Source organism: Aquarana catesbeiana, linkage group LG07 (assembly GCF_042186555.1).
Source record: "Aquarana catesbeiana isolate 2022-GZ linkage group LG07, ASM4218655v1, whole genome shotgun sequence".
Taxonomy (NCBI): domain Eukaryota; kingdom Metazoa; phylum Chordata; class Amphibia; order Anura; family Ranidae; genus Aquarana; species Aquarana catesbeiana.
Window position 1 is genome coordinate 325,788,650 of NC_133330.1, and position 25,328 is coordinate 325,813,977.

At 43.3% G+C, this 25,328-nt stretch overlaps 1 protein-coding gene across 5 annotated transcripts in view; it reads right to left on the reverse strand.

Moving 5' to 3' along the window:
• Window positions 1-25,328, reverse strand: part of DNAJC6 (DnaJ heat shock protein family (Hsp40) member C6) — a 140,299-nt gene that overhangs the window by 65,345 nt on the left and 49,626 nt on the right. For all 5 annotated transcript variants that reach the window (XM_073593798.1, XM_073593799.1, XM_073593800.1 and 2 more), the window contains 2 exons: window positions 8,176-8,326; window positions 6,494-6,543 (listed from right to left, as the gene is read on the reverse strand). In XM_073593798.1, the coding sequence (XP_073449899.1) occupies window positions 6,494-6,543; window positions 8,176-8,326 (201 nt within the window). The remainder of the gene's footprint in view (window positions 1-6,493; window positions 6,544-8,175; window positions 8,327-25,328) is intronic.

Below are 25,328 nucleotides of genomic sequence, written 5' to 3' on the forward strand. Positions count from 1 at the left end.
AAATATAAAATGGGAAAAGTACACCTCCCCCCCCCCATCGGTGACAGATTTTCTGCAAATATGATTTTCTAAGCAGCAGTGAATGATGCGATTGCCCATTTTTCTCATTCCTAATGTTGCCGCGTCTTTCAGGCCCCACTCACCCTTTTAGGAATTTCCTGACTACTGTGGGGGTTGATTTACTAAAGGCAAACAGACTTGTGCACTTTGCAAAGTTGCTCCAGGGCTTAGTAAATGAGGGGAAGCTCTGCTGACTTCCATCATCCAATCATGTGCAAGAAAAAAAATGCTGTTTTGTTTATAGCCCTTGCATGTGATTGGGTATTCTTCGCAAAGTGAAGCTTCACCTCATTTAACTAAACTTGGGGGCAATTGCACTTGCAGAGTGCACAGTCTTTTTCCCTTTAGTAAATTAACCCCTATGTGTGCATCATACCCCCAACATTTTGAGATGGGAATGAGGGACTCCTACTAACAAATATATGTAGGCATAGGACATGCCCTCTGCCACACCCCCTTAAAGGAGAATTAACCAAAAAGAAGGTTAATTAAATCCACAAGGGCTTTTTTTTACCACTACTATTGATTTATATTGGCTTTTAAAATGTACAAATGCAGCAATTTAGAATTTGGATGAAAGGTTTAGCTCTGGGAAACACTTTTTGGAAGATAAAAAGTGCATTTTATATACAACTATATAGATCAGACCAAAATGAGGGACAAATGAGGAGGAATGAGGGACAGAGGGACATTGCTCCAAATCAGGGACAGTTGGGAGCTATGGTACATGGACACATAGGGGGTTGATTTACTAAAGGCAAATAGACTGTTCACTTTGCAAATTGCAGTTGCTCCAGAGCTTAGTAAATGAGGTAAACCTTCACTTTGCAAACCCGATCATGCGTAAAGGAAAATTTTAATAAAAACAGCATTTTTGCTTGCACATGACTGGATGATGGAAGTCAGCAGAGCTTCCCCTCATTTACTAAGCTCTGGAGCAACTGCAGTTGCAGAGTGCAACCGTCTAGTTGCCTTTAGTAAATCAATCCTTATGAGTTAGTAAGTAATCTTTCACCTCAGCAGTGTTTTGCCTGAAGCAACCCAACATAAAAACAAGGCAACCTGCCTTATGTCCAGTGGCTTTAGTTCATTGGTTGCTGTGCACTGGTGTTAGGGTGATCACATGTCCCGGATTGCCCGGGACAGTCCCGCATTTTGCAGGTCTGTTCCCAGGTCTCAGGCACCTTCATTCCAGGACAATACAGTGTCCCTGAATGAAACTGACACAGCCCCCCCAGGGGATGCCCCCCAAAAAAGGCCGCCACATCGCCACTTTACTCACTGGCAGTACTTGTCCTGACTGGGAATGTCTGGAGAGGCACAAGCCCCGCCTCCTGCTTCTGACTGGAGAAATCATAAATCCCGCCTCTTGTGTCTAATCAGGGCAGTATAGAGCCAGCGTGGGAACAAGTTGAAAACGGGCCTCGGACAAGTACTGTCAGTGAGGAAAGTGGCGATGCGGCCTTTTTTTGAGGGGGCGTGATCAGTGCTTCTGGGTGGAGCGCGCCCGGCTGTGCTGTGATTTGTTATGGCACAAGCTGATTTTTGAGAAGGTGGGGCAGTTTGGAAATGTGGTCACCCTAACTGGTGTGGGCTGAAAAAAAAAAAGAAGGGAATGTTGCATTTTTGCACAGCACATAAGAATTACATACAAGTTTGTAAAAAAAAAAAAAAAAAAAAAAAAAAAAAAAAGGAAACATTGCAATGTTTTAAAAAAACATACTGCAGTGCACTACAGTGCCCGTTCACCGCACACACCAACACATGCTTGCTATAGAATTGCAACGTAAACATAGGTGTGCGCAAGTGGTGTGCCAGGTGTGCCTGGGCACACCCTAATCATTTTGTGCTGTGCCAATTCCCTCTACTGCAGTGCTGTTGGCTTCCCTCTCCCCCCCCCCCCCCCGCTGCGTGGGATGTTCAAGGATGGAGAATGGGGGAAATATGTCATTTACTGGCCCCCCTCCTTTTCTAAATGAACACACTCACTGTGTTCAATCATAACTGAAGCATAGTAAACTGTGTTTACTATGCTTCAGTTGGTGAATGAACAGGAAGTCGCTCAGCACAGAGCACTTTCTGTTCACTTACTGTCCAGTGCAGCTGAGGCTGCAGAAAAAAGCCTCTGTTTAAGCTTTGGGATGCACACTAAATGCAATAGGCTGCGCCCACCTATGGACGTGAATGTATCCGAGTCCTAGAACTTCCTGTGCTCTCCCGTCTTACAGGCTTCGAGTTCATGTGTTCCACAGACGTGCTCCATCTAGTGGTTTGAGTTTATACTGCCCTCAAGTGTTCCACAAGTGTGTGTCTGTGCCATCTAGTGGTTTAGGTTAATACTGTCCTCAAGTGTTCCACAAAGGTATTGCTTGCACCATCTAGTGGTTTTAGTTACACTGCTCATCTGAACTGCTCAGGTGCACCTTAATGGACAATTGCCCTAAGGCAGCATTCGTTAAATGGCAGCCCATGGTCCGGACCCGGATTGAGTGACGCTCCCATCTGGACTGTCAGCCTACCAGACCGCTGGCATCCTAGCAACCACTGATGTAATTTGTGCGCCCCGCCCTCTTCAGCAAGTTTCTCCGCCCCCAGTTCCCACCCCCTGCAATACGCGTTATTCTTCAAGCTCCAGCTCCTGCCGCCCCCCCCCCCCTCCCTCTTGCTGCCTACCTGGCTACAGGGACTTATCCATCAAGTACACTGGTCTACCAATCTACAGGTGCCCTGTTCACAACTGACATTCTGACACCTGCTCTCTGATGGGGACTTAAATGGATCTATGGGGACACTCTGATGTAAAGAGGCACTCTGATGGGGGACGCCTGATCTATAGGTGCCACTCTGATGGGGGAACCTGATCTATAGGGGCCACTCTGATGGGGGAACCTGATCTATAGGTGCCACTCTGATGGGGGAACCTGATCTATAGGGGCCACTCTGATGGGGGAACCTGATCTATAGGGGGGTACTCTGATGGGGGACACCTGATCTATAGGGGCCACTCTGATGGGGGACACCTGATCTATAGGGGCCACTCTGATGGGGGACACCTGATCTATAGGGGCCACTCTGATGGGGGAACCTGATCTATAGGGGGAACTCTGATGGGGGAACCTGATCTATAGGGGGCACTCTAATGGGGAAACAGATGTAAAGGAGCACTCTGATGGGAAACAAATAGTGTTGACATTCTATGGAAATTGTATATTTCTCATCTATTGATAGACATACAATGACGGCAAACTTTCTGAGTCATAGGATAAACTTTAAATTTGGACTTCGACTGCCCCGTACACACGATCAGAAATTCCATCAGAAAAAACTTGGATGGTTTTTCTGACGGAATTCCGCTCAAGCTTGTCTTGCATACACACGGGTCACACAAAAGTTCTCTGACATTTCGACTGACAAGAACGCGGTGACGTACAACACAACGGCGAGCCGAGAAAATGAAGTTCAATGCTTCCGAGCATGCGTCTAATTATTTCCGAGCATGCATGATTTTTTTACGCGTCCGAATTGCATACAGACGATCGCATTTTCGGATAGGAACTTTTTCCGACCGAAAAATAGAGAACCTGCTCCTAATCTTTTGCTGGCGGGAATCCTGCCAGCAAAAGTCCGATGGAGCATACATACGGTCGCATTTTCCGACCAAAAGCTCACATCCGACTTTTGCTGGCAGAATTTCTGATCGTGTGTATGGAGTATTAAAGAAAATTTTACTGACCGGACTTGAATTCAATATCCCTGCCCTAGGGACTGTTTCTAGGGTTTACAATACCGGCTGGGGGTGGTAAAACACACACAGTTGAGCCCCAGTTTTACCACCAAAATACCTTCCCCTCCACCCAACCGCTCCTCCTTTAGTTGCACAGGCAGTGGAGGGGTGTACTGTACCATCCCTATATATCACCACATTAAAAGAAAATTGTGCAGAATCCTAAAAGGAATGTAAAATGGTAACAAGAGTTATTATGAAAAGATAGTATGTGTTTAAATAAACACTTTCATTCGCACACATTTATTTTTTTTCCCAGTGTAAAAGTCTCCCCTAAAATCTGCAGATAGCTGAACTAGATAGAAATCTGTAGCACAGCTGTACACAATAAAATAATATTGCTATAGCTAGAAGGCATTGTAAAGTGTGCTCCGCTGTATTATTACAGCTCATCTCTGCAGATCATAGCTGTGGCTTTGTAATGCCTTCCAGCGAACTACAGTCTACATTTATTGGGCATGGCCATGGTATAGGTCGGCTTCAATTTCAGCTGTCAAATTTATTCAATTTCAAACTAGGCAAGAAAGTGACGGGACGCCTCTGTTGGTTCAATTATTTTAAAGGATAAGTCCACCTTTTTCCAAAAAATAATACACACACATACTGAAAATTTACAGAAAAAAGTGCTTTTATTATTTTTTTGCAAATGAGCCTGCAGAACATTGCAACCACAATCAATGGGTGGCTGGTGCAGACTCTTCTTCCAGTGGTCATACGGTTGTGCTGACCAACGAGTGCCTGCCATGGGTTATAATGGATACTGAGTCTGGGGCTGTGTATTGTGCATTATGGATCAGACGGGGCATGACGATCGCTATGTGCAGCAGAGGGGTGGCCAGGATAGTTGGAGATCGTTCACCTTTTCATTTTTTGTGAAAAGGTGAACTTTAAGACCAGGCCTTTTTCTGACATTTGTTGTTTACAAGTAAAAATCTGTATTTTTTGCTAGAAAATTTACTTAGAACCCCCAAACATTATATATAAGGGCATAGAGTTGAGTGGGGGCTATTTTGCCCTCACTCGACTTCCTGCCTAGCCATTAGCTGCATCAGATCGGCTCCAGTAAGCTTGGAAACGACCAGGAAGTGGCGGGAGGGGGGTTCCGCCTATAAAAGTGATCTTGCAGCGAATCCGCCACTGAGACCACTTTTTTTTTAAACCTGGCTGCCTAAGGAAAAAAACAATGCCAGGGATATGTTTGGTGTGCAAACCCAGTGGAAATAGCATTACAGCATATCCAAAGCTAGCGTTCCTAAAACCAAGTGGCCCAACATTGGATATGTTGTAGTGCTAGTTCCACTGGGTTTGCACACCAAATTTGGGGTTCCTAGCACCAAGTGGCCCCGAAATACGGTGCCCCAAAGTCGGTTCGGAAAATGTCAAGCACTTTTCTGCTGCAGAGAATGACATTTTCCGAACTGAATTTGGGGTCCCGTATCTCAGGGCCACTTGGTGCTAGGAACCCCAGCTTTGGATATGTTGTAGTGCTAGTTCCACTGGGTTTGCACACTAATGGTTCCTAGCACCAAGTGGCCCTGAGATAGGGGGTCCCAAAGTCGGTTTGGAAAATGTCATTCTCTACTGCAGAAAAGTGCTTGACTCGAGTATAAGCCGAGGGGGGCTCTTTCAGCACAAAAAAATGCGCTGAAAAACTCGGCTTATACTCGAGTATATACGGTATACTGTGATTCTGTACTTGCCAAATATGCTGCAGAAATCTCCCTACACTGAGTCTGGCTGCAGCCATTTTAACTGTGGGCAGCTCAAGCTGCTGCCTGTTCACTTCCTGGATTTACACAGAGGCACACCTCCAGCTCTGCAGCTCATTGGCCCTCTTATGACTCATCCCCCCCTCCCTTCCTGGCAAACTCTCAGGAGAGTGAGCGAGAGAGCTGTTCATGATGTCATAAGCCTAGGCTAATGACCAGACAAGAAACAGGAAGTGGGCTGTATAAGGTATTTACTGGCAGAAAAAAAAATTTTTACTATCCAAAGTTAAAACAACAACAAGGGCAGAAGATTTAATAGATGGAAAGATGAAAAAATGCCGAACAGCAATAAAAGGTGGGTGTTAGCTATCACGTGATTTACTAATTATAATATATCAGAGACTGTGGTGAGGTTTGTTTTATTTGTCTTGTTCATTGGTTTTGAATTTGATTATATTGTCAAGAATGTTCTTATACTATTGGAGTAGATATTTTCCAGCACGTGGGATATTTATTTTTTTATTTTTTATTTTTTTTTGTATTTTTTTTGCTGTGTATTTAAAAATGGATGGTGTGTAGGGCAAGGGCCTGCCTGATTGGCTAAAGCCTGAATGAGTAAGTTTAGTTAGGACTCAAGGGTCTCAAACTGGTGGTCCTCCAACTGTTGGGAAACTACAAGTCCCACGAGGCATTGCAAGGCTGACAGTTACAAGCATGACTCCCACAGGTAGAGACATGATTGGACTTGTAGTTTCGCAACAGCTGGAGGGCCACCAGTTTGAGACCCTTGAGTTAGGTCCTCATATTACGCTGCTATTGGCCTGGGTGGAAGGCTCAGGTCAAGACTGCTGAAAATGAAACAGACCTGTTAAAGGAGACATAAAACATTATATTTGTACAAACAAGTAAAAGAAAAAAAAAAAAAAGAAAAGTTTCTTACCGATAATCCTTGAGGTAATATATGAGATATCCAGCTCTCCTTTCGTATAACTAAAAAAAGAAAAAAAAAGACAATGAGCGCTGGGTACATCTGAGAAGATTCTAAAACAAGTTTATTTCTGGCATAGTAACCAGCTGGTCTTGCACCACCAGGGAAAGATAAAGTAACTCTTCCATACATCGGACCTTTTTCATATAGCGAAAACTTGAATTTTTGTTTTGGGTGGAGTAGGGAAAGCTTATTAACCACTTCAGCCCCGGAAGGATTTACCCCCTACCTGACCGGGCCATTTTTTTGGGGATACGGCACTGCGTCACTTTAACTGACAATTGCACAGTCGTGCGACGTTTGTACCCAAACAAAATTGATGTCCTTTTTTTCCCCACAAATAGAGCTTTCTTTTGGTGGTATTTGATCACCTCTGCGTTTTTTATTTTTTGCGCTATAAACATAAAAAGAGCTCTGAAGAGGCTCTGAAGAAACCATCGTCTATTGGCTGGTGAAACGCGTCAGGCCGTCACTGGAAGCCGCGCGCTCCTTGACTTGAGTGATAGCACGTAACTAACAGCTGATGGCTTGTTTTCTTTCTTCCGGATCTACGTCGAAACATACGGAGGCAACGAACACTCTATGAGGCGTTTCCCTCTCCGGTCGAATATCCCGGGAGAAACACCTCTCTGTTTTTACCAACACAGAATGGGGCTTGTAGCCATTATCCATCCACTCATCTAGGGGTAGAGTCACGCTGCAGGAGGACGTTGGATCCCACACAGAAAATTAAAAAAAGAAAAAGATTAAAAATAACAAAACATGTCTATACTTACCTGCTCTGTGCAATTCCATTGCACAGAATGGCCGCAAACCTCCTCTTCTCGGGTCCCTCACCAGCGCTCCTGGCGCCCCCCCTTCCTTCTGTCCAGTGCTTCCCATGGGAGCACTCGTGCGTGCTCGCTCACGAGCGCCATTGCTGCATCCATTGACAGACAGCAGGACTCGCCCCCCACCCCAGAGCAGAGTGTCAGTGTATCAAAGCTCCTCCCCTCCTCCTCCTTACTACTCCCTTTCAGGCCACCAAAAGTGTCCCAGGTCTTTTACAATCTTATAGCGTATACCCCCCCAAAAAATGCCGCCGCTAAAGTGTTCGGGTTTGGCTTGAAGAAAAGGCGGCATCACTAGTTCACCCTCTTTAAAGTGACACTAATCCATAGATTTATGTTTTCCAAAAATAATCCACTTTAGGGGACTGTACAATGAATAGCATTTTTCATCAGTGCCAACCCCCCCCCCCCCCCATCACTTCCGTTTGTTTGGAACAAGCAGTCCACATTAGGTTGTACACTGCTCTGTGCACACTACACATCCCATAGTCTATCAGGGGAGCGAGCAAGAGAGGGAGGAGCCAGTAGTGTCAGCAGGGAACCCCAGAAGAGGAGGAATGGGGCTGCTCTGTGCACAGCCATTACACAGAGCAGGTAAGTATGACATGTTTATTATTTTAAAAAAAATTAAATCCTAGGTTTACGACCACCTTAAATACTTGGACACTGACACATTGCTTAGCATACATGCACTTAACACAAAAAGATACTGTATGTGGCAGCAAAGTATTAAATCCCACCAGCATGCTGCCAAATCTACACGTACAGCCAGCAGTAAGGGGTTAATATTCATGGTACACTCACCTGGCAACTGACTGCATTACTTTAGTAGATGTGTCCTTCAGAGTGTCCTTCAGGTTGTCCTTCAAGTTGCTGAAGAGGCGCCCCGCTCCTCCTTTGACCATGTCCAGGAGGCCCCCTCCATAATTCGCCTCCATGTCCGGGGAAGAGGCACCTGCAAGAAAAGGCCAGAAAGGGGTTTATTATTCCATTGTATCTAGTCAGAACTTTACCAGAATTCCAGCAGAAGCGAAGTGTAAGCATTTGTATGTACTTATACCTCAAGTCACTCCAACAAGTTTGTCTCTACTGTTTATTTTAGCAGTGATCAAATTGGGGAGCCTCCAGTTTGGCCCATAAGGGCCGCACATAATATTCGGTAAATGTAGTGCTACAGAAAGCTGCAGACATGATACAGGAGATGGTCAGAGACTGCAGACATGATACAGGAGATGGCCAGAGACTGCAGACATGATACAGGAGATGGTCAGAGACTGCAGCGATATAACAGGAGTTGGTCAGAGACTGCAGACATGATACAGGAGAGGCCAGAGACTGCAGACATGATCCAGGTGATGATCAGAGACTGAAGACAGGATACAGGTGATGGTCAGAGACTGCAGACATGATACAGGAGATGATCAGAGACTGCAGACATGATACAAGAGATGATCAGAGACTGCAGACATGATACAAGAGATGATCAGAGACTGCAGACATGATACAAGAGATGATCAGAGACTACAGACATGATACAAGAGATGGTCAGAGACTACAGACATGATACAAGAGATGATCAGAGACTACAGACATGATACAAGAGATGGTCAGAGACTACAGACATGATACAAGAGATGGTCAGAGACTACAGACATGATACAAGAGATGGTCAGAGACTACAGACATGATACAAGAGATGGTCAGAGACTGCAGACATGATACAAGAGATGATCAGAGACTACAGACATGATACAAGAGATGGTCAGAGACTACAGACATGATACAAGAGATGGTCAGAGACTACAGACATGATACAAGAGATGATCAGAGACTGCAGACATGATACAAGAGATGGTAAGAGACTACAGACATGATACAGGAGATGGTCAGAGACTACAGACATGATACAGGAGATGGTCAGAGACTGCAGACATGATACAGGAGATGGTCAGAGACTGCAGACATGATACAGGAGATGGTCAGAGACTGCAGATGTGCAAAAGGAGATGGTCAGAGACTGAAGACATGGAACAGCTGGGGACGTGTTTTAGAAAACAATCATAGACTGGAAATACGTTGCATGAGACTGCTAAAGATCACTAGTATAACTGCCCCTTTGTGCTCCCTACAGCCCCCTTATTAAAATTACAAGTTGATATTTTTCTACACGTTATGTAAGATCAAAGGAAAAAAAATAGTGTGAAAAATTGACCAAACCATTTACCTATTAAAGCCCCACCCACATCTCTGTGAAGAGTATTTTAGCGCTTTTTTTGCACATTTGTCACATGACAGTATTGGGCCTTCTATTCACCTGAATGGGCTGCCCTATGCACGGCAAAACGCACCAAAGTCGCTCCTGGATTTTTTTTTTTGCAGTGAGTCTCATGCGTTTTGGTGCGCTTGTTGCGCCAATGCTGCCTGCATTTGCAATGTGCGCGTTTCATTTTTCTTTGCTGGCTTGACAGAGCACAAAAACGCAGAATCATCAGGGCCCCTGAGGGCCACACCGTAAGTGCCAAAGAACTGCATGAACCCCCCCATATCCCTTCCCAGCCATTTTACGTTCAATGTGACATTTCACTGGAAGGAGCTGAATAGCAACTAGTAGATAGAAGTACGTTTTTTGGCATAAAAAGAATTTGTATCGTTTGTTGCATTTTTTTTTATTAAGTAGGGAAAGGGTTAGAACCTCAGTGGAGTTTTTATTGCTGTCTGTGTCCGCTCTGGGGAGATTTACCCTTACTAATATTCCTGGTGACCACTGTTTCTGGTGCAGGAAGTGATGGGAAAGTCAACATTTTTGAGTAGTCACAGAAACCGAGATAGAGGGGAAATTGTGCAATAGTTAAACTATCCCCTGCTTGGGAGAGATCTTCTCTTACTGCCTGCCGTGTATCTGGGACAGGAATTAAAAGGAAATCTCTCTAGTAGAACACGCAGAAAAAAAAAAAAAAATGACAGGGGTCCTAAAGTTGACCTCCATGGAAAGTAAACAATGCTTCCTTTTATTGAGGCTCCCCCACAATGCAATAGTTAAATGCTCTTTTAGGTCTTTGAGACACTTAACTGATCCTGCGGTGCCTGCCGCCTCTTCTGCGCTACACTATATTGTCAAAAGTATTGGGACACCTGCCTTTACACACACATGAACTTTAATGGTATCCCAGTCTTAGTCTGTAGGGTTCTGTATGGAGTTGGCCCACCCTTTGCAGCTATAACAGCTTCATCTCTTCTGGGAAGGCCGTCCACAAGGTTTAGGAGTGTGTCTATGGGAATGTTTGACCATTCTTCCAGAAGTGCATTTGTGAGGTCAGGTACTGATGTTGGATGAGAAGGCCTGGCTCACAGTCTCCGCTCTAATTCACCCCAGAGGTGTTCTATCGGGTTGAGGTCAGGACTCTGTGCAGGCCAGTCAAGTTCTTCCACCCCAAAACTCGCTCATCCATGTCTTTATGGACCTTGCTTTGTGCACTGCTCCAAATCATTTGGTGGAGGGGGGATTATGGTGTGGGGTTGTATTTCAGGGGTTGGGTTTGGCCCCTTAGTTCCATTGAAGGGAATTTATAAGGTGTCAGCATACCAAGACATTTTGGACAATTTCATGCTCCCAACTTTGTGGGAACAGTTTGGGGATGGTCCCTTCCTATTCCAACATGACTGCGCACCAGTGCACAAAGGAAGATCCATAAAGACATGGATGAGTGAGTATTTATAATATATATGTGTATATATATATATATACACACACACACATACATCATATACACATACTATATATATATATATATATATATATATAAAGCTATGTACATATATATAGCGTCATCGTCTATAGACTGCTATGGACCCAGCTAAACTCTATAGAGGACAACAATCCATACAAAAAAAATACTAATTAATTATATATATATATATATATATATATATATATATATATATATATATATATATATATATACACACACACACACACACACACATACCACATATATATATATATATATATATATATATATATATATATATATATATATATATAAAAATATATGTGGCGTGTGTGTATATATATATATATAATATATATTTATTATATAATTATTATTTTTTTTGTATGGATTGTTGTCCTCTATAGAGTTTAGCTGGGTCCATAGCAGTCTATATAGACAATGACGCACTACAGCAATATCTAGATTGACCCCGACATGCGTCCGCCATGCCAGACACCAGCAATTACCATAAACTGGACATTACCGTATCATTACCCTTTCATACGCATTGCGCTAATTCATAGGCTTTTCTAAACCAGACGCAAAACCACCGAAACGCATCTTCCAGGCGGACGGAACTGCTGGAGCATAGCGTGTAATATTGTGGATTTATGCGGAAAAAAAAATCTCCTAATATATCGGTGGCAATCTGATGAGCAATGCGAATGTAATGTAATCTATTCAAATTTCCATAAAAGACCCGCTAAATGACAGGCACGTCTCCCGGCCGGCTCGACCCCGGCGTACCGCATCCATCATTGTTTGGAAACAAGAAGACCGAGGAAAACAATTCCACTTCTCTTGTATGAAGGATGCAAATGCAGAACAATACAAAGACGTTGTTCTGAAAGTCTTCTAGAGGACATTGTACCACACCGCGCTCGTCTCCGGGAATGCGTGTTTTGGGGCTGAGGCTTAAAGCCGTAATAAACCCAAAACATTTAACATATTGCAGCTTATCAATCATTAGATATGGTGGCTGCATTCGTTTTATTTCTTTTTTTTTTTTTTTTTTTTTTTTTTAGGCTTTTTCCTCCTCTGTTTTCACCTGGTGATCTGGCCAGTAACACACCTCCTGTATTAGAGTGCCTACACTCTGGATGAAGGAGCACAGGAGGCACCTTTGGACCGCACCATTGTCAGTTGGGGGGTGTGGAGGGGGGGTGTTGGATGTACTAACAAATTAAAGCCAAACTCCAGCTCACATTTTATAAGTAGTTACAGCAAACGGTTAATTCTTTTTAGGGTAAGGGTTTTAAATCAATAAAAAATGATCATTGTAGGCACCCCTGTCAGTGGTAAACAGTTTGTCTCATCTCTGTAACTGATACATTCTGCTGGAGAGCTTGTATTTTTTGAAAAACGACATACTTACTGGCCATATGCATAACATAAAAACTCATGTAATACCCTGGATTACTTAAAGGAGAAGTCCAGCCTGAGCTCTTTAGGGTGGGCTTCTCCTAGGGATCACAGGAGTGCAATTCGTTATTACCTGTTTTTGACCCACATATTTGCGTGCGGCCGGCGCCAATTAACCCCCCCCCCTCCTTTAACACAGATTTATTTTATGTTGATCCTGCCAATAGATCCATTATATTTCAACTTCCCTTAGCAGGCTAAGCTGTCCAGCAAAAGTGTCGGGGGGGGGGACGGGACACACACACACAGCGCAGATGGGGAGCAAGCCCGCACCAGTGCCCCCATAGTAAGCGACTTGCTATGTGGGCACTCGGGGGGGGGGGGGACCAATGGCTCCCGCTGCTATCAATCCGTCCAATGAGGAGAGCAACCACGGCGGGAGCCGCTGCACTCGTTCACATCGCTGGATCGAATCGGGCTCAGATAAGAAAAGTGTTACTAAACCCAGGAGCCTGCATTCACTATATCTGGTCTCCCACAGTACACAGGACATGGAAATAGGGCTGGGAGATTTTCTTAAAAAAAAAAATCTGAGATTTTCTTAAAAAAAAAACTCGATTCATGATTCGAATCTCGTTTTTTTTTTTTTTTTTGGACACCGCGCCGGTCCTGAAGAGCTGCGGGCAGGAGTTTTTAGGCGAGGCCACGGCTTCGGCATAGTCCGCGGCGTCCGGCCTCGCGGAGTAGGCCGAAGCCGCGGCCTCACCTAAAAACTCCTGCCCGCAGCTCATCAGGACCGGCGCGATGTCAGCGCCGGGTCCTGGGGAGCTGCGGGCAGTTTTTAGGCGAGGCCGCGGCTTCGGCCTAGTCCGCAGCATCCGGTGTAGCAGACTAGGCCGAAGCCGCGGCCTCCCCTAAAAACTCCTGCCCGCAGCTCCTCACGACCGACACGGTAAAAAAAAAAAAAAAAATCTAAAAAGATCGATTTGCTTAAATTTTGAATCAATTTGACCTCTCAACTCGATTCAAGATTTAAATCGTTTTTTTCCCCAGCCCTACATGGAAATGCAATTATTTTAGCAAATATAAACTGCTAAATGCCTCCTCTGACTGTCCTATGAGACTGCAGGACCTCTTTCTAGACCAGGGGGTCTCAAACTGGCGGCCCTCCAGCTGTTGCAAAACTACAAGTCCCATGAGGCATTGCAAGGCTGACATTTACAAGCATGACTCCCCCAGGCAAAAGCATGATGGGACTTGTAGTTTTGCAACAGCTGTAAATCTAGACAGTGCTGATTGGCCCTGTGCTGATCACATGCACCCTCTCAAAAAAAAAAAAAAAAAAAAAGACTCTAGAAAAACACACCAAACTGAGCATGTGCAGAGTGACTCCAAAGGCTCTGTCTTATCAGGAGATAGTTTGGGGACAGTGGAAGAAGGGGAGGATCAGAGAAGACAGGATCAAATAGCCTTTTTACACAATGCGGGGAATTAACCCCTTAGGTTCCATAGTGAGTAGAACAAGCATGCTTTACTGCATATAAAGACTGATTTGACTGTTGTGGGTTTAGTAACACTTTAATTCCATGGATTCAGTTCCACTTTATGATTTACTGCTACTCAGGGGCTCTGGGCTTCAGCAAAATGGCAGCCTGCAGCAATAAGAAAACGGGAGCAATGCTGGAGGCAATTTACAGCGCACACTAATTTTGGTAGAATAAATATTAATGTGGAATGTATGTTCCTTGCTAAAGAACATTATTATTTTTTTTTTATCAAGTAGTTATGGGTAAAGTTCTGCTTTAACACACAATCAAAACTGCGGAGTTATTGCTGTGGCATATATTTATTTTTTCCCTATAGTTCCACTTTAATACCATATGGTGGGAGCATTAAAAAAAATAAAAATCTGATTTTAAATAGAAAAAAAAAAAAAAAAAGATTGCCTGCTCAGATTTCTGGCACACGGACAGCTTGGCCCGCCTCAGGTTGGCTGACCCAAATTCAGGCCTTTGCACAGTCCGCCTACACAGCACCCATGCTGCTTAGTAATAATTGCCTGCTCAACAACATACCCACACAAGTGTGGGCAACATTTTAAAAATAACCCAGAGACCTGTGCGATTAGCGAGCGAGCACACAGAGCTTGTAGCTGGGCTGGCCGCAGAATTCCGAAATATCCAGAAATTTCCCAGCCGGGCGCAAAACGGATATTGCGAGACACCATTAATTAAATCACTGCTGCAATAAACATGTAATTGGCCACAAATATGTATATTCCTATCAGTTCTGCTTCCTATCAGATCTGCACTATATTTTACTGCATGCAATATTTCAACAGCAGTGCATGCTTCTGATTGGCTGTCATTTTTAGAAACCACTCCCATCGCTGCTACTCTGCACCTTGTCTGCATTTACTAATCAATCGTTTTGCAGAGAAAACGTGCGTCCTAAATATGGAACACAGGGATGGACAACAAGGTTAATACAGGATTAAAATGTAAAAATAAAAAATAGAATTTATGATACAGTCTACCTCAGAATGAACACGGCAGATTTTGCGTTTCTGGGCCTGTTGATCCTGCCAGTAAGTCAGTTAATTTTTAAACTTCCTTTAACCCATTTGCTGCCTCCAATGTATGGCATACAGCTGTGTAAATCTGACTAGCCAACTGTCAGCCACAGGCATGCGCATGGGGTGTGCCAGGTGTGCCTGGGCACACCCTAATGTGCAGTGCCAATTTCCCCTACTGCCCAGGCTTCTCTCCTCATCCCCCCCCCCCCCCCCCCCCCGAGGTTCAGTGTGGAAAAATGTAAAATAATGCATTTGGGTGGCAAAAATATGAATACAATCTATACACTGGGGGGAGAACCTCTGGGGGAATCTAGGATGGAAAAGGACCTGGGGGTCCTAGTAGATGATAGGCTCAGCAATGCCAAGCTGCTGCTAACAGAGCAAACAGAATATTGGCATTAAAAAGGGGATCAACTCCAGAGATAAAATGATAAGACTCTGGTCCGGCCGCACCTGGAATATGCTGTCCAGTTCTGGGCTCCAGTCCTCAGGAAGGATGTACTGGAAATGGAGCGAGTACAAAGAAGGGCAACAAAGCTAATAAAGGGTCTGGAGGATCTTAGTTATGAGGAAAGGTTGTGAGCCCTGAACTTATTCTCTCTGGAGAAGAGACGCTTGAGAGGGGATATGATTTCAATATACAAATACTGTACTGGTGACCCCACAATAGGGATAAAACTTTTTTGCAAAACAGAATTTAATAAGACTCGTGGTCACTCATTAAAATTAGAAGAAAAGAGGTTTCTTCTGCGGTTTTGATTTTTTGCGCTATAAACAAAAAAGAGCGTAAATTTTGAAAAAACAAAACAAAAAAAAAACAATATTTTTTACTTTTTGCTATAAAAAAAATAGCCCCCAAAAAAATGAATAAAATGAATAAAAAAACAAATGTCTTCATCAGTTTAGCCCAATTTGTATTCTTCTACATAATTTTGGTTAAAACAAAAAAAAAAAAAAATCGCAATAAGCGCATATTGATTGGTTTGCACAAAAGTTATAGCGACTACAAAATAGGGGATAGATTTATGACATTTTTATCATTTTTTTTTTTTTTTTTTTTTTTTACAAGTAATAGCGACGATCTGCAATTTTTAGCGGGACTGCGAAATTGCGGCGGACAGATCGGACACTTTTTTGGGGACCAATGACATTTATACAACGATCATATAAAAATGGCCTGATTACTGTGTAAATGTCACTGGCAGGGAAGGGGTTAAGTGTTCCCTTGGGAGGTGTTTCTAACTGTGGGGGGAGGGGACTGACTGGAGGAGGTGAGAGATCGCTGTTCCCAGTCACTAGGAACAGCAGATCTCTCTTTCCTCCCCTGTCAGAACGGGGATCTGTCCATCCCCGTTCTGGCTCTCTTTCACGCGCATCGGGTCCTGCTATGACGTACACCTACGGCGATTTGCGGGAATGAGCCGACCTGCCGCAGTATAATGACGGCGGCTGGTCGGCAAGCGGTTAAAGTGTTACTAAACCCCACAACAGTAAAATCAGTCTGTATATGCAGTAAAGCATTCTCATTATACTCGCTGTGGAACCTAAGGGGTTAATCTTCTGCATTGTGTAAAAAGGCTGTTTAGTCCTGTCTTCCCTGATCCTCCCCTTCTTTTACAGTCCCCAATCCATCCCCTGCTAGAACAGAGCCTTGGAGTCACTCTGCACATGCTCAGTTTGGTGGGTATTGCTAGAGAGTTTGTTTTGTTTTTTTTCTTGGGAGGGTGCATGTGATCAGCACAGGGCCAATCAGCAATGTCCAGACAGAGGGTCAGGGGTCCTGCAGCCTCATAGGACAGTCAGAGGAGAATGAAAACTCCTCCTACAAACCTTATCCAGACCCCGATAGAATAAGTCACAAGACTGCTCTATACTGCTGATGAGAAAAGCTATTTAACAGTTTATATTTAACCACTTAAGGACCAGCCTCGTTTTGGATTTTAGGTGTTTACATGTTTAAAACAGGTTTTTTTGCTAGAAAATTACTTAGGACCCTCAAACATTATATATGGTTTTTTTCTAACACCCTAGAGAATAAAATGGCGGTCGATGAAATACTTTTTTTTGCACCGTATTTGCTTAGCGGTCTTATAAGCTCACTTTTTTTTGGAAAAAAATCACTTTTTTGAATAAAAATTAAAGACAACAGTAAAGTTAGCCCAATTTTTTTTTATATTGTGAAATATAATGTTACGCCAAGTAAATTCATACCCAACATGTCACGCTTCAAAATTGCGCCCGCTCGTGGAATGGCGTCAAACTTTTACCCTTAAAAATCTCCATAGGTGACGTTTTAAAAATTCTACAGGTTGCATGCTTTGCTCTACAGAGGAGGTCTAGGGCTAGAATTATTGCTCTCGCTCTACCGGTCGCGGCGATACCTCACATGTGTGGTTTGACCAACGTTTTCATGTGCGGGCGCTACTCGCGTATGCGTTCGCTTCTGCGCGCGAGCTTGTCGGGAGGGGGGGTTTAAAAAAAAAAAGTTTTTTATTTTTATTATTTATTTTACAATATTTTATTTATTTTTACACTGTTTTAAAAAAAATGTTGTCACTTTTATTCCTATTACAAGGAATGTAAACATCCCTTGTAATAGAAAAAAGCATGACAGGACTTCTTAAATATGAGATCTGGGGTCAAAAAGTCCTCAGATCTCATATTTGGACTAAGATGCAAAAAAAAAAAAAAAAAAAAAAAAAAAAAAAGTCATTTGAAAAAATGACATAAAAAAAAAAAAATGCCTTTAAGAAAAGTGGGCGGAGCTGACGTAATGACGTCGCTTCAGCCGTCCAATGGTATGGAGACGGGTGGCGGCCATCTTAGCCTCACTCGTCTCCATACCCAGGCACTGAAAGGTCCCGATCGCCTCCGCCGCTACCGACGGCTCCGGTAAGCGGCGGAGGGCGCGGGAGAGTGGCGGGAGGGGGGGTGGCACCTCTCCCGCCGCCGATAACGGTGATCTTGCGGCGAACCCACCACAGAGACCACCATTATCGTACACAGAACCGGCTCCTGTAAAGATGGATACCTCGGTGGTGGCAGCAGCTGCTGCCGTTACCGAGATATCCATCTTCAAAGTGCCGACGTATATGTACAGGAGCCGGTCGGTAAGTGGTTAATTAAATAATGTCATTTCCATGTTCTGTGTACTGTGGGAGAGCAGATATAGTGAATGCAGGGTCCTGGGTTTAGTCGCACTTTAATTGTGTGCCTAACAATGTGTAATATATGCTGCTTTTTTAACTAAAGATCAATTTGTTTCTTCTCCCTGCTTTTGCAGGGAAAAGAAACAAAGCAATCATTCCCTCTGTACAGCTTTGCTGGTCCGTGTTCTGTGTGCTGTGGGAGAGCAGATATAATGAATGCAGGCTCCTGGGTAGAGTAGGGAGCAGATCAAACAATTTTTTTATTGCCATCTGTGTCCCATTAGGGAGATTTTCCTTCACTTCCTGTCTAGTAGACACAACAGAAAAGGCAGAGCAAAAAAATGACAGGATGTCACCAGAGCGAGTGTCCCCATTGGCACATTTCTCCTCTACTTGTGTTCTGATGACAACTCAACATTTTGAATTTCCCCTTTACTTTCAGTTCTAGGACGGTGGTCACCAGGACAGAGCAAAAAAATTAACTTCTCTAGTAAAGATCCAGAGCAATAGAAATCTGATTGGCGGTTGGCAGTTCTGCCTTACAGCACTGGGATCCGCGGTTCAAATCCCAACTAGTGCACTACCTGCATGGAGTTTGCATGTTCTCCTTGTCCTTACATGGGTTTCCTCCCACACTTAACAGACATGCTGATAGGTTAACGGACTCCCGTCTAAACTGACCCTAGTATGTGTATGCATGTGATCGGGACCTCAGATTGTTATCTCCTTGAGGTCAGGGACTGGTGTAAACCTACAGCATGTAAAGTACCGTGTAAGTTGTCAGCGCTATATAAATACCTGGAATAAATAAATAAAATTGACTGATTGTTTAAAATGGGGAAAGTTTACTAAAACCAGAGTACGCAGAATCTGGTGCAGCTGTGCATAGTAACCAATCAGCTTCCAATATCAGCTTGTTCAAGTAAGCTTTGTCAATGAAAGCTGATTGGTTACCCACTTGCTGACTGCAATACAGCATATACAGCAATATACGTTGCAGCTTGCAGGTGTTCCCTCGGCTGGCCATAGAGATGAACAGAGAATCGATCATCTCTGATTATCTCTATGATCTAGGACGGGGATGTGCAATTAGCTGTTGCAAAACTACAAGTCCCATCATGCCTCTGCCTCTGGGTGTCATGCTTGTGGCTGTCAGAGTCTTGCTATGCCTCATGGGACTTGTAGTTCTGCAACAGCTGGAGGTCCGCTAATTGCAAATCCCTGATCTAGGAGGACCAGAACGACATCATGACGTCACTTCTGCTCTAGGGCAAAAGGAAACTATTTTTTTTTTGATCTTTTGCTTTCAAAAAGGTAGGAGGAGAGATTTGGGGTCGTATAGATCCCCAGATCTCTCTACAAAGAGGACCTGTCATCCCTTTGTTTCTATTACAAGGGATGCTTCCATTCCTTGTGATAGGAATAAGTGTGATTAAAAAAAAAAAAAATTAAAAAAGGAACAGTGTAAAAATAAAAAATAAAATTAATAAGAAAAAATAAAAAGTAATGCGCCCCCAGTTGCGCACACATATGTAAACGGTGTTCGCACCACACATGTGGGGTATCGCCACGAACGTTAGAACGAGAGCAATAATTCTAGCGCTAGACCTCTGTAACTAACAGGTAACCCGTAAAAAAATTTAAAGCGTCGCCTATGGAGGTTTTTAAGTGTCATAGTTTGTCGCCATTCCACCAGCGTGCGCAATTTTAAAACTTACATGTTAGGTATCTATTTACTTTGTGTAACATCATCTTTTATACTTTACCCAAAAAATTGGGTTATATATTGTGGGGTTTTTTTGCATTAAAATTCATTAAAGTGTACTTCCCAAAAAATTGCATTTGAAAGACGACCAACATTTTATTCTCTAGGGTTTCTGCTAAAAATAAATAAATAAATAAATAAAATATATATGATATATATATATATATATATATATATATCTATATCTATATATAGATATATAGATCTCTCTCTCTCTATATATATATATATATATATATATATATATATATATATATATATATATATATATATATATATATATATATATATATAGAGAGAGAGAGAGAGAGAGAGAGAGAGAGAGAGAGAGAGAGATATATATATATATATATATATATATATATATATATATATATATATATATATATAATTTTTTTTTTACTTGTAAACAAAGTGCCAGAAAAGGCCTGGTCTTCCAGTGATTACTATGCACAGCTGCACCAGATCCTGTGTGCTCCTGTCTTAGTAAATCTCCCCCATACGTCTTCCTCACAGTACACAATTAGAAAGTAGTGGAGAGCCCCTATATATATATATATATATTTATACTATGGTATAATAATTATAAGAGATCTATTATCCCCAATACAGAACAGGTTGGCGGATTTGATGCAGTGTATTTACAGTGGGGACGGAAAGTATTCAGACCCCCTTAAATTTTTCACTCTTTGTTATATTGCAGCCATTTGCTAAAATCATTTAAGTTCATTTTTTCCTCATTAATGTACACACAGCACCTCATATTGACTGAAAAACACAGAATTGTTGACATTTTTGCAGATTTATTAAAAAAGAAAAACTGAAATATCACATGGTCCTAAGTATTCAGACCCTTTGCTCAGTATTTTGTAGAAGCCCCCTTTTGATCTAATACAGCCATGAGTCTTTTTGGGAAAGATGCAACAAGTTTTTCACACCTGGATTTGGGGATCCTCTGCCATTCCTCCTTGCAGATCCTCTCCAGTTCTGTCAGGTTGGATGGTAAACGTTGGTGGACAGCCATTTTTAGGTCTCTCCAGAGATGCTCAATTGGGTTTAAGTCAGGGCTCTGGCTGGGCCATTCAAGAACAGTCACGGAGTTGTTGTGAAGCCCCTCCTTCATTATTTTAGCTGTGTGCTTAGGGTCATTGTCTTGTTGGAAGATAAACCTTCGGCCCAATCTGAGGTCCTGAGCACTCTGGAGAAGGTTTTCGTCCAAGATATCCCTGTACTTGGCCGCATTCATCTTCCCCTCGATTGCAACCAGTCGTCCTGTCCCTGCAGCTGAAAAACATCCCCACAGCATGATGCTGCCACCACCATGCTTCACTGTTGGGACTGTATTGGACAGGTGATGAGCAGTGCCTGGTTTTCTCCACACATACCGCTTAGAATTAAGGCCAAAAAGTTCTATCTTGGTCTCATCAGACCAGAGAATCTTATTTCTTACCATCTTGGTGTCCTTCAGGTGTTTTTTAGCAAACTCCATGAGGCTTTCATGTGTCTTGCTCTGAGGAGAGGCTTCCGTTGGGCCACTCTGCCATAAAGCCCCGACTGGTGGAGGGCTGCAGTGATGGTTGACTTTCTACAACTTTCTCCCATCTCCCGACTGCATCTATGGAGCTCAGCCACAGTGATCTTTGGGTTCTTCTTTACCTCTCTCACCCAGGATCTTCTCCCCCGATAGCTCAGTTTGGCCGGACGGCCAGCTCTAGGAAGGGTTCTGGTTGTCCCAAACGTCTTCCATTTAAGGATTATGGAGGCCACTGTGCTCTTAGAAACCTTAAGTGCAGCAGAAATTTTTTTTGTAACCTTGGCCAGATCTGTGCCTTGCCACAATTCTGTCTCTGAGCTCTTCAGGCAGTTCCTTTGACCTCATGATTCTCATTTTCTCTGACATGCACTGTGAGCTGTAAGGTCTTATATAGACAGGTGTGTGGCTTTCCTAATCAAGTCCAATCAGTATAATCAAACACAGCTGGACTCAAATGAAGGTGTAGAACCATCTCAAGGATGATCAGAAGAAATGGACAGCACCTGAGTTAAATATATGAGAGTCACAGCAAAGGGTCTGAATACTTAGGACCATGTGATATTTCAGTTTTTCTTTTTTAATAAATCTGCAAAAATGTCAACAATTCTGTGTTTTTCTGTCAATATGGGGTGCTGTGTGTACATTAATGAGGAAAAAAAATGAACTTAAATGATTTTAACAAATGGCTGCAATATAACAAAGAGTGAAAAATTTAAGGGGGTCTGAATACTTTCCGTCCCCACTGTATAACGTGTATGATCAGCACTCGGTCACATGTACTGACAATCCATGCACATCATTTTCCATGGTGTATATCTTATACAATCCCCTTCCATGCAGCATGCAGAGACTATTATAACACAGTGCATATCACAACAATTAGGGAATCCATGATCCTCCATAAGAAGAATGCCCTTCATTACATTGAAAACTTGTCATGAAAAGGAACCAACATGTATGAGCTGTCCATGGTACTACAGGATGTATCAGACTCCATAGAAGATACACAACCTGATACAACGTAACTACAATGTGTCATGATACACATGCAACATGTGCCAGTGGTTTGATGGTATTTAGGGCGGATCGCGGCCCTGGATTCCCAGCTGTTCCTGGTCCAAAGCCCACTTCCTCCAGCTAGATTCACACAATACAGGTGCCAATGAGCGCACGTGCGCGATGCACGCAGGGCAGTCCATTCATTTCAATGGGCTACCCTACGAGAAAGAAACACGGAAAAGAAGTCCCTGCCTCTTTTCCAAAATTGCTTGCCACCATGCATTTTGGCCCACATTAGCAGATGCATGGGGGGGGGGGGGCTGGGGGTGCCATTAACAATTGAAGGCACCACCACGTATCTGCTTTTTGGCTTCATAGACTTCGAAGAAACCACACCAAAACACATGTATGTGCATTTTTTGGTAGGGTTTTGTGTTAACAACCAGTCACCTCCTACAAAAAAAAAAAAAAAAAAACACACAGAAGCTTGAAAACGCATCAAACTGCACCAACCACACACATATAGATGTGAAGCTAGCCTAAGATTCCTCCTTCCATACTGGCAGATAAACTGCTCCCAGTGTGGTAATATATACAGCATAGTACTGTGCCAAATACATTGAAGTTGAACTCCAGGCACACATCCTCTCATTTAAATATACTGTACACTATATTACCAAAAGTATTAGGACACCTGCCTTTACACGCCCATGAACTTTAATGGCATCCCAGTCTTAGTCCGTAGGGTTCAATATTGAGTTGGCCCACCCTTTGCAGCTATAACAGCTTCAACTCTTCTGGGAAGGCCGTCCACAAGGTTTAGGAGTGTGTCTATGGGAATGTTTGACCATTCTTCCAGAAGCGCATTTGTGAGGTCAGGCACTGATGTTGGACAAGAAGGCCTGGCTCGCAGTCTCCGTTCTAATTCATACCAAAGGTGTTCTATCGGGTTGAGGTCAGGACTCTGTGCAGGCCAGTCAAGTTCCTCCACCCCAAACGCGTTCATCCATGTATTTATGGACCTTGCTTTGTGCACTGGTGCGCAATCATGTTGGAACAGGAAGGGGCCGTCCCCAAACTGTTCCCACAAAGTTGGGAGCATGAAATTGTCCAAAATGTCTTAGTACTTAAAGCGGAGTTCCACCCAAAAATGGAACTTCCGCTTATCCAGTTCCTCCCCCCTTCTGGTGTGACATTTGGCACCTTTCAGGGGGGGAGGGGCGAGCAGATACCTATCCAATACAGGTATTTGCTCCCACTTCCAGCGAAAGATACTGCGGCGATCTATGCCACGTCCGGCCCCGCCTGTATGTTGTGGTCATTGAGATACTTATCTAATAGTTTCTTGAAACTATCGATGCTCCCCGCTGAGGCCACCGCCTGTGGAAGGGAATTCCACATCCTTGCCGCTCTTACAGTAAAGAACCCTCTATGTAGTTTAAGGTTAAACCTCTTTTCTTCTAATTTTAATGAGTGGCCACGAGTCTTGTTAAATTCTCTTCTGCGAAAAAGTTTTATTTCTATTGTGGGGTCACCAGTACGGTATTTGTATATTGAAATCACATCCCCTCTCAAGCATCTCTTCTCCAGAGAGAATAAGTTCAGTGCTCGCAACCTTTCCTCATAACTAATATCCTCCAGACCCTTTATTAGCTTTGACATGGATCAGCAAGTTTGGGGTGGAGGAACTTGACTGGCCTGCACAGAGTCCTGACCTCAACCCGATAGAACACCTTAAGGATGAACTAGAGCAGAGACTGCGAGCCAGGCCTTCTCATCCAACATCCGTGTCTGACCAATACAAGTGCGCTTCTGGAAGAATGATCAAACATTCCCATAGACACACTCCTAAACCTTGTGGACAGCCTTCCCAGAAGAGTTGAAGCTGTTATAGCTGCAAAGGGCGGGCCAATTCCATATTGAACCCTACGGACTGAGACTGGGACGCCATTAAAGTTCATGTGCTTGTAAAGGCAGGCGTCCCAATACTTTTGGTAATATAGTGTATATTTCCCAGTAGCCACAAAAGGATATAAATCCACTTTATGTAAACCAAATGCCTTTTCAAACCTCTCATCACTGTTCAGCCTGTGAAAAGAGCAGAGCTGTGGGAGGGGCCCAGTAGCTTCACCCACTAGAGGCTGCCTGCAGAAAACTACGGGAGGGGGCGGGGACAAGACCAGTCACCCTGCACAAGGAGAGAGCGCAGCAGTGACTGGTGGGAGGGTCCAGCAGGCTCCACCCACTACAGGCTGCCTGCAGAAAACTACAGGAGGGGGCGGAGACCAGACCAGTCACCCTGTACAAGGAGAGAGAGAGCAGCAGTGAGCGGTCTTTATTACAGGAAGACGAAAGTACAAGAATTGTTTCATGCTGAATTACTGCACAGATCTGAAAGAAAAACACAAAGGAAACTAAGATTCAAGTAAAACCACACATGGCTCTTTAGACATTATTTATTTAGCCTGGAGATTAACTTTAAAACTGTTTTTGAGTACTTTATTGTATTCATTTATGTAGTACCAGCACATTCAGCCATGCTTTATAAAGAAAACTGATTTGGATGCGTGAAATGTAACATTACTGGACCTGCTCCTTTAGTACTGATCTACAATACACACAATCCCCCCAGTCATGCTACAATATATACTAAAGGAAGCAATAATAGAAGGTGGATGAGCCCCTATATAAAATACACCAGCTGGTAATTTAGCAAGTTGGACAGTATAAAGTGCAGTAGTCTAAAATGCAATATTGCTATGTATAATATACTGTATATAGCCCCCCCTCCCCCAATATAACA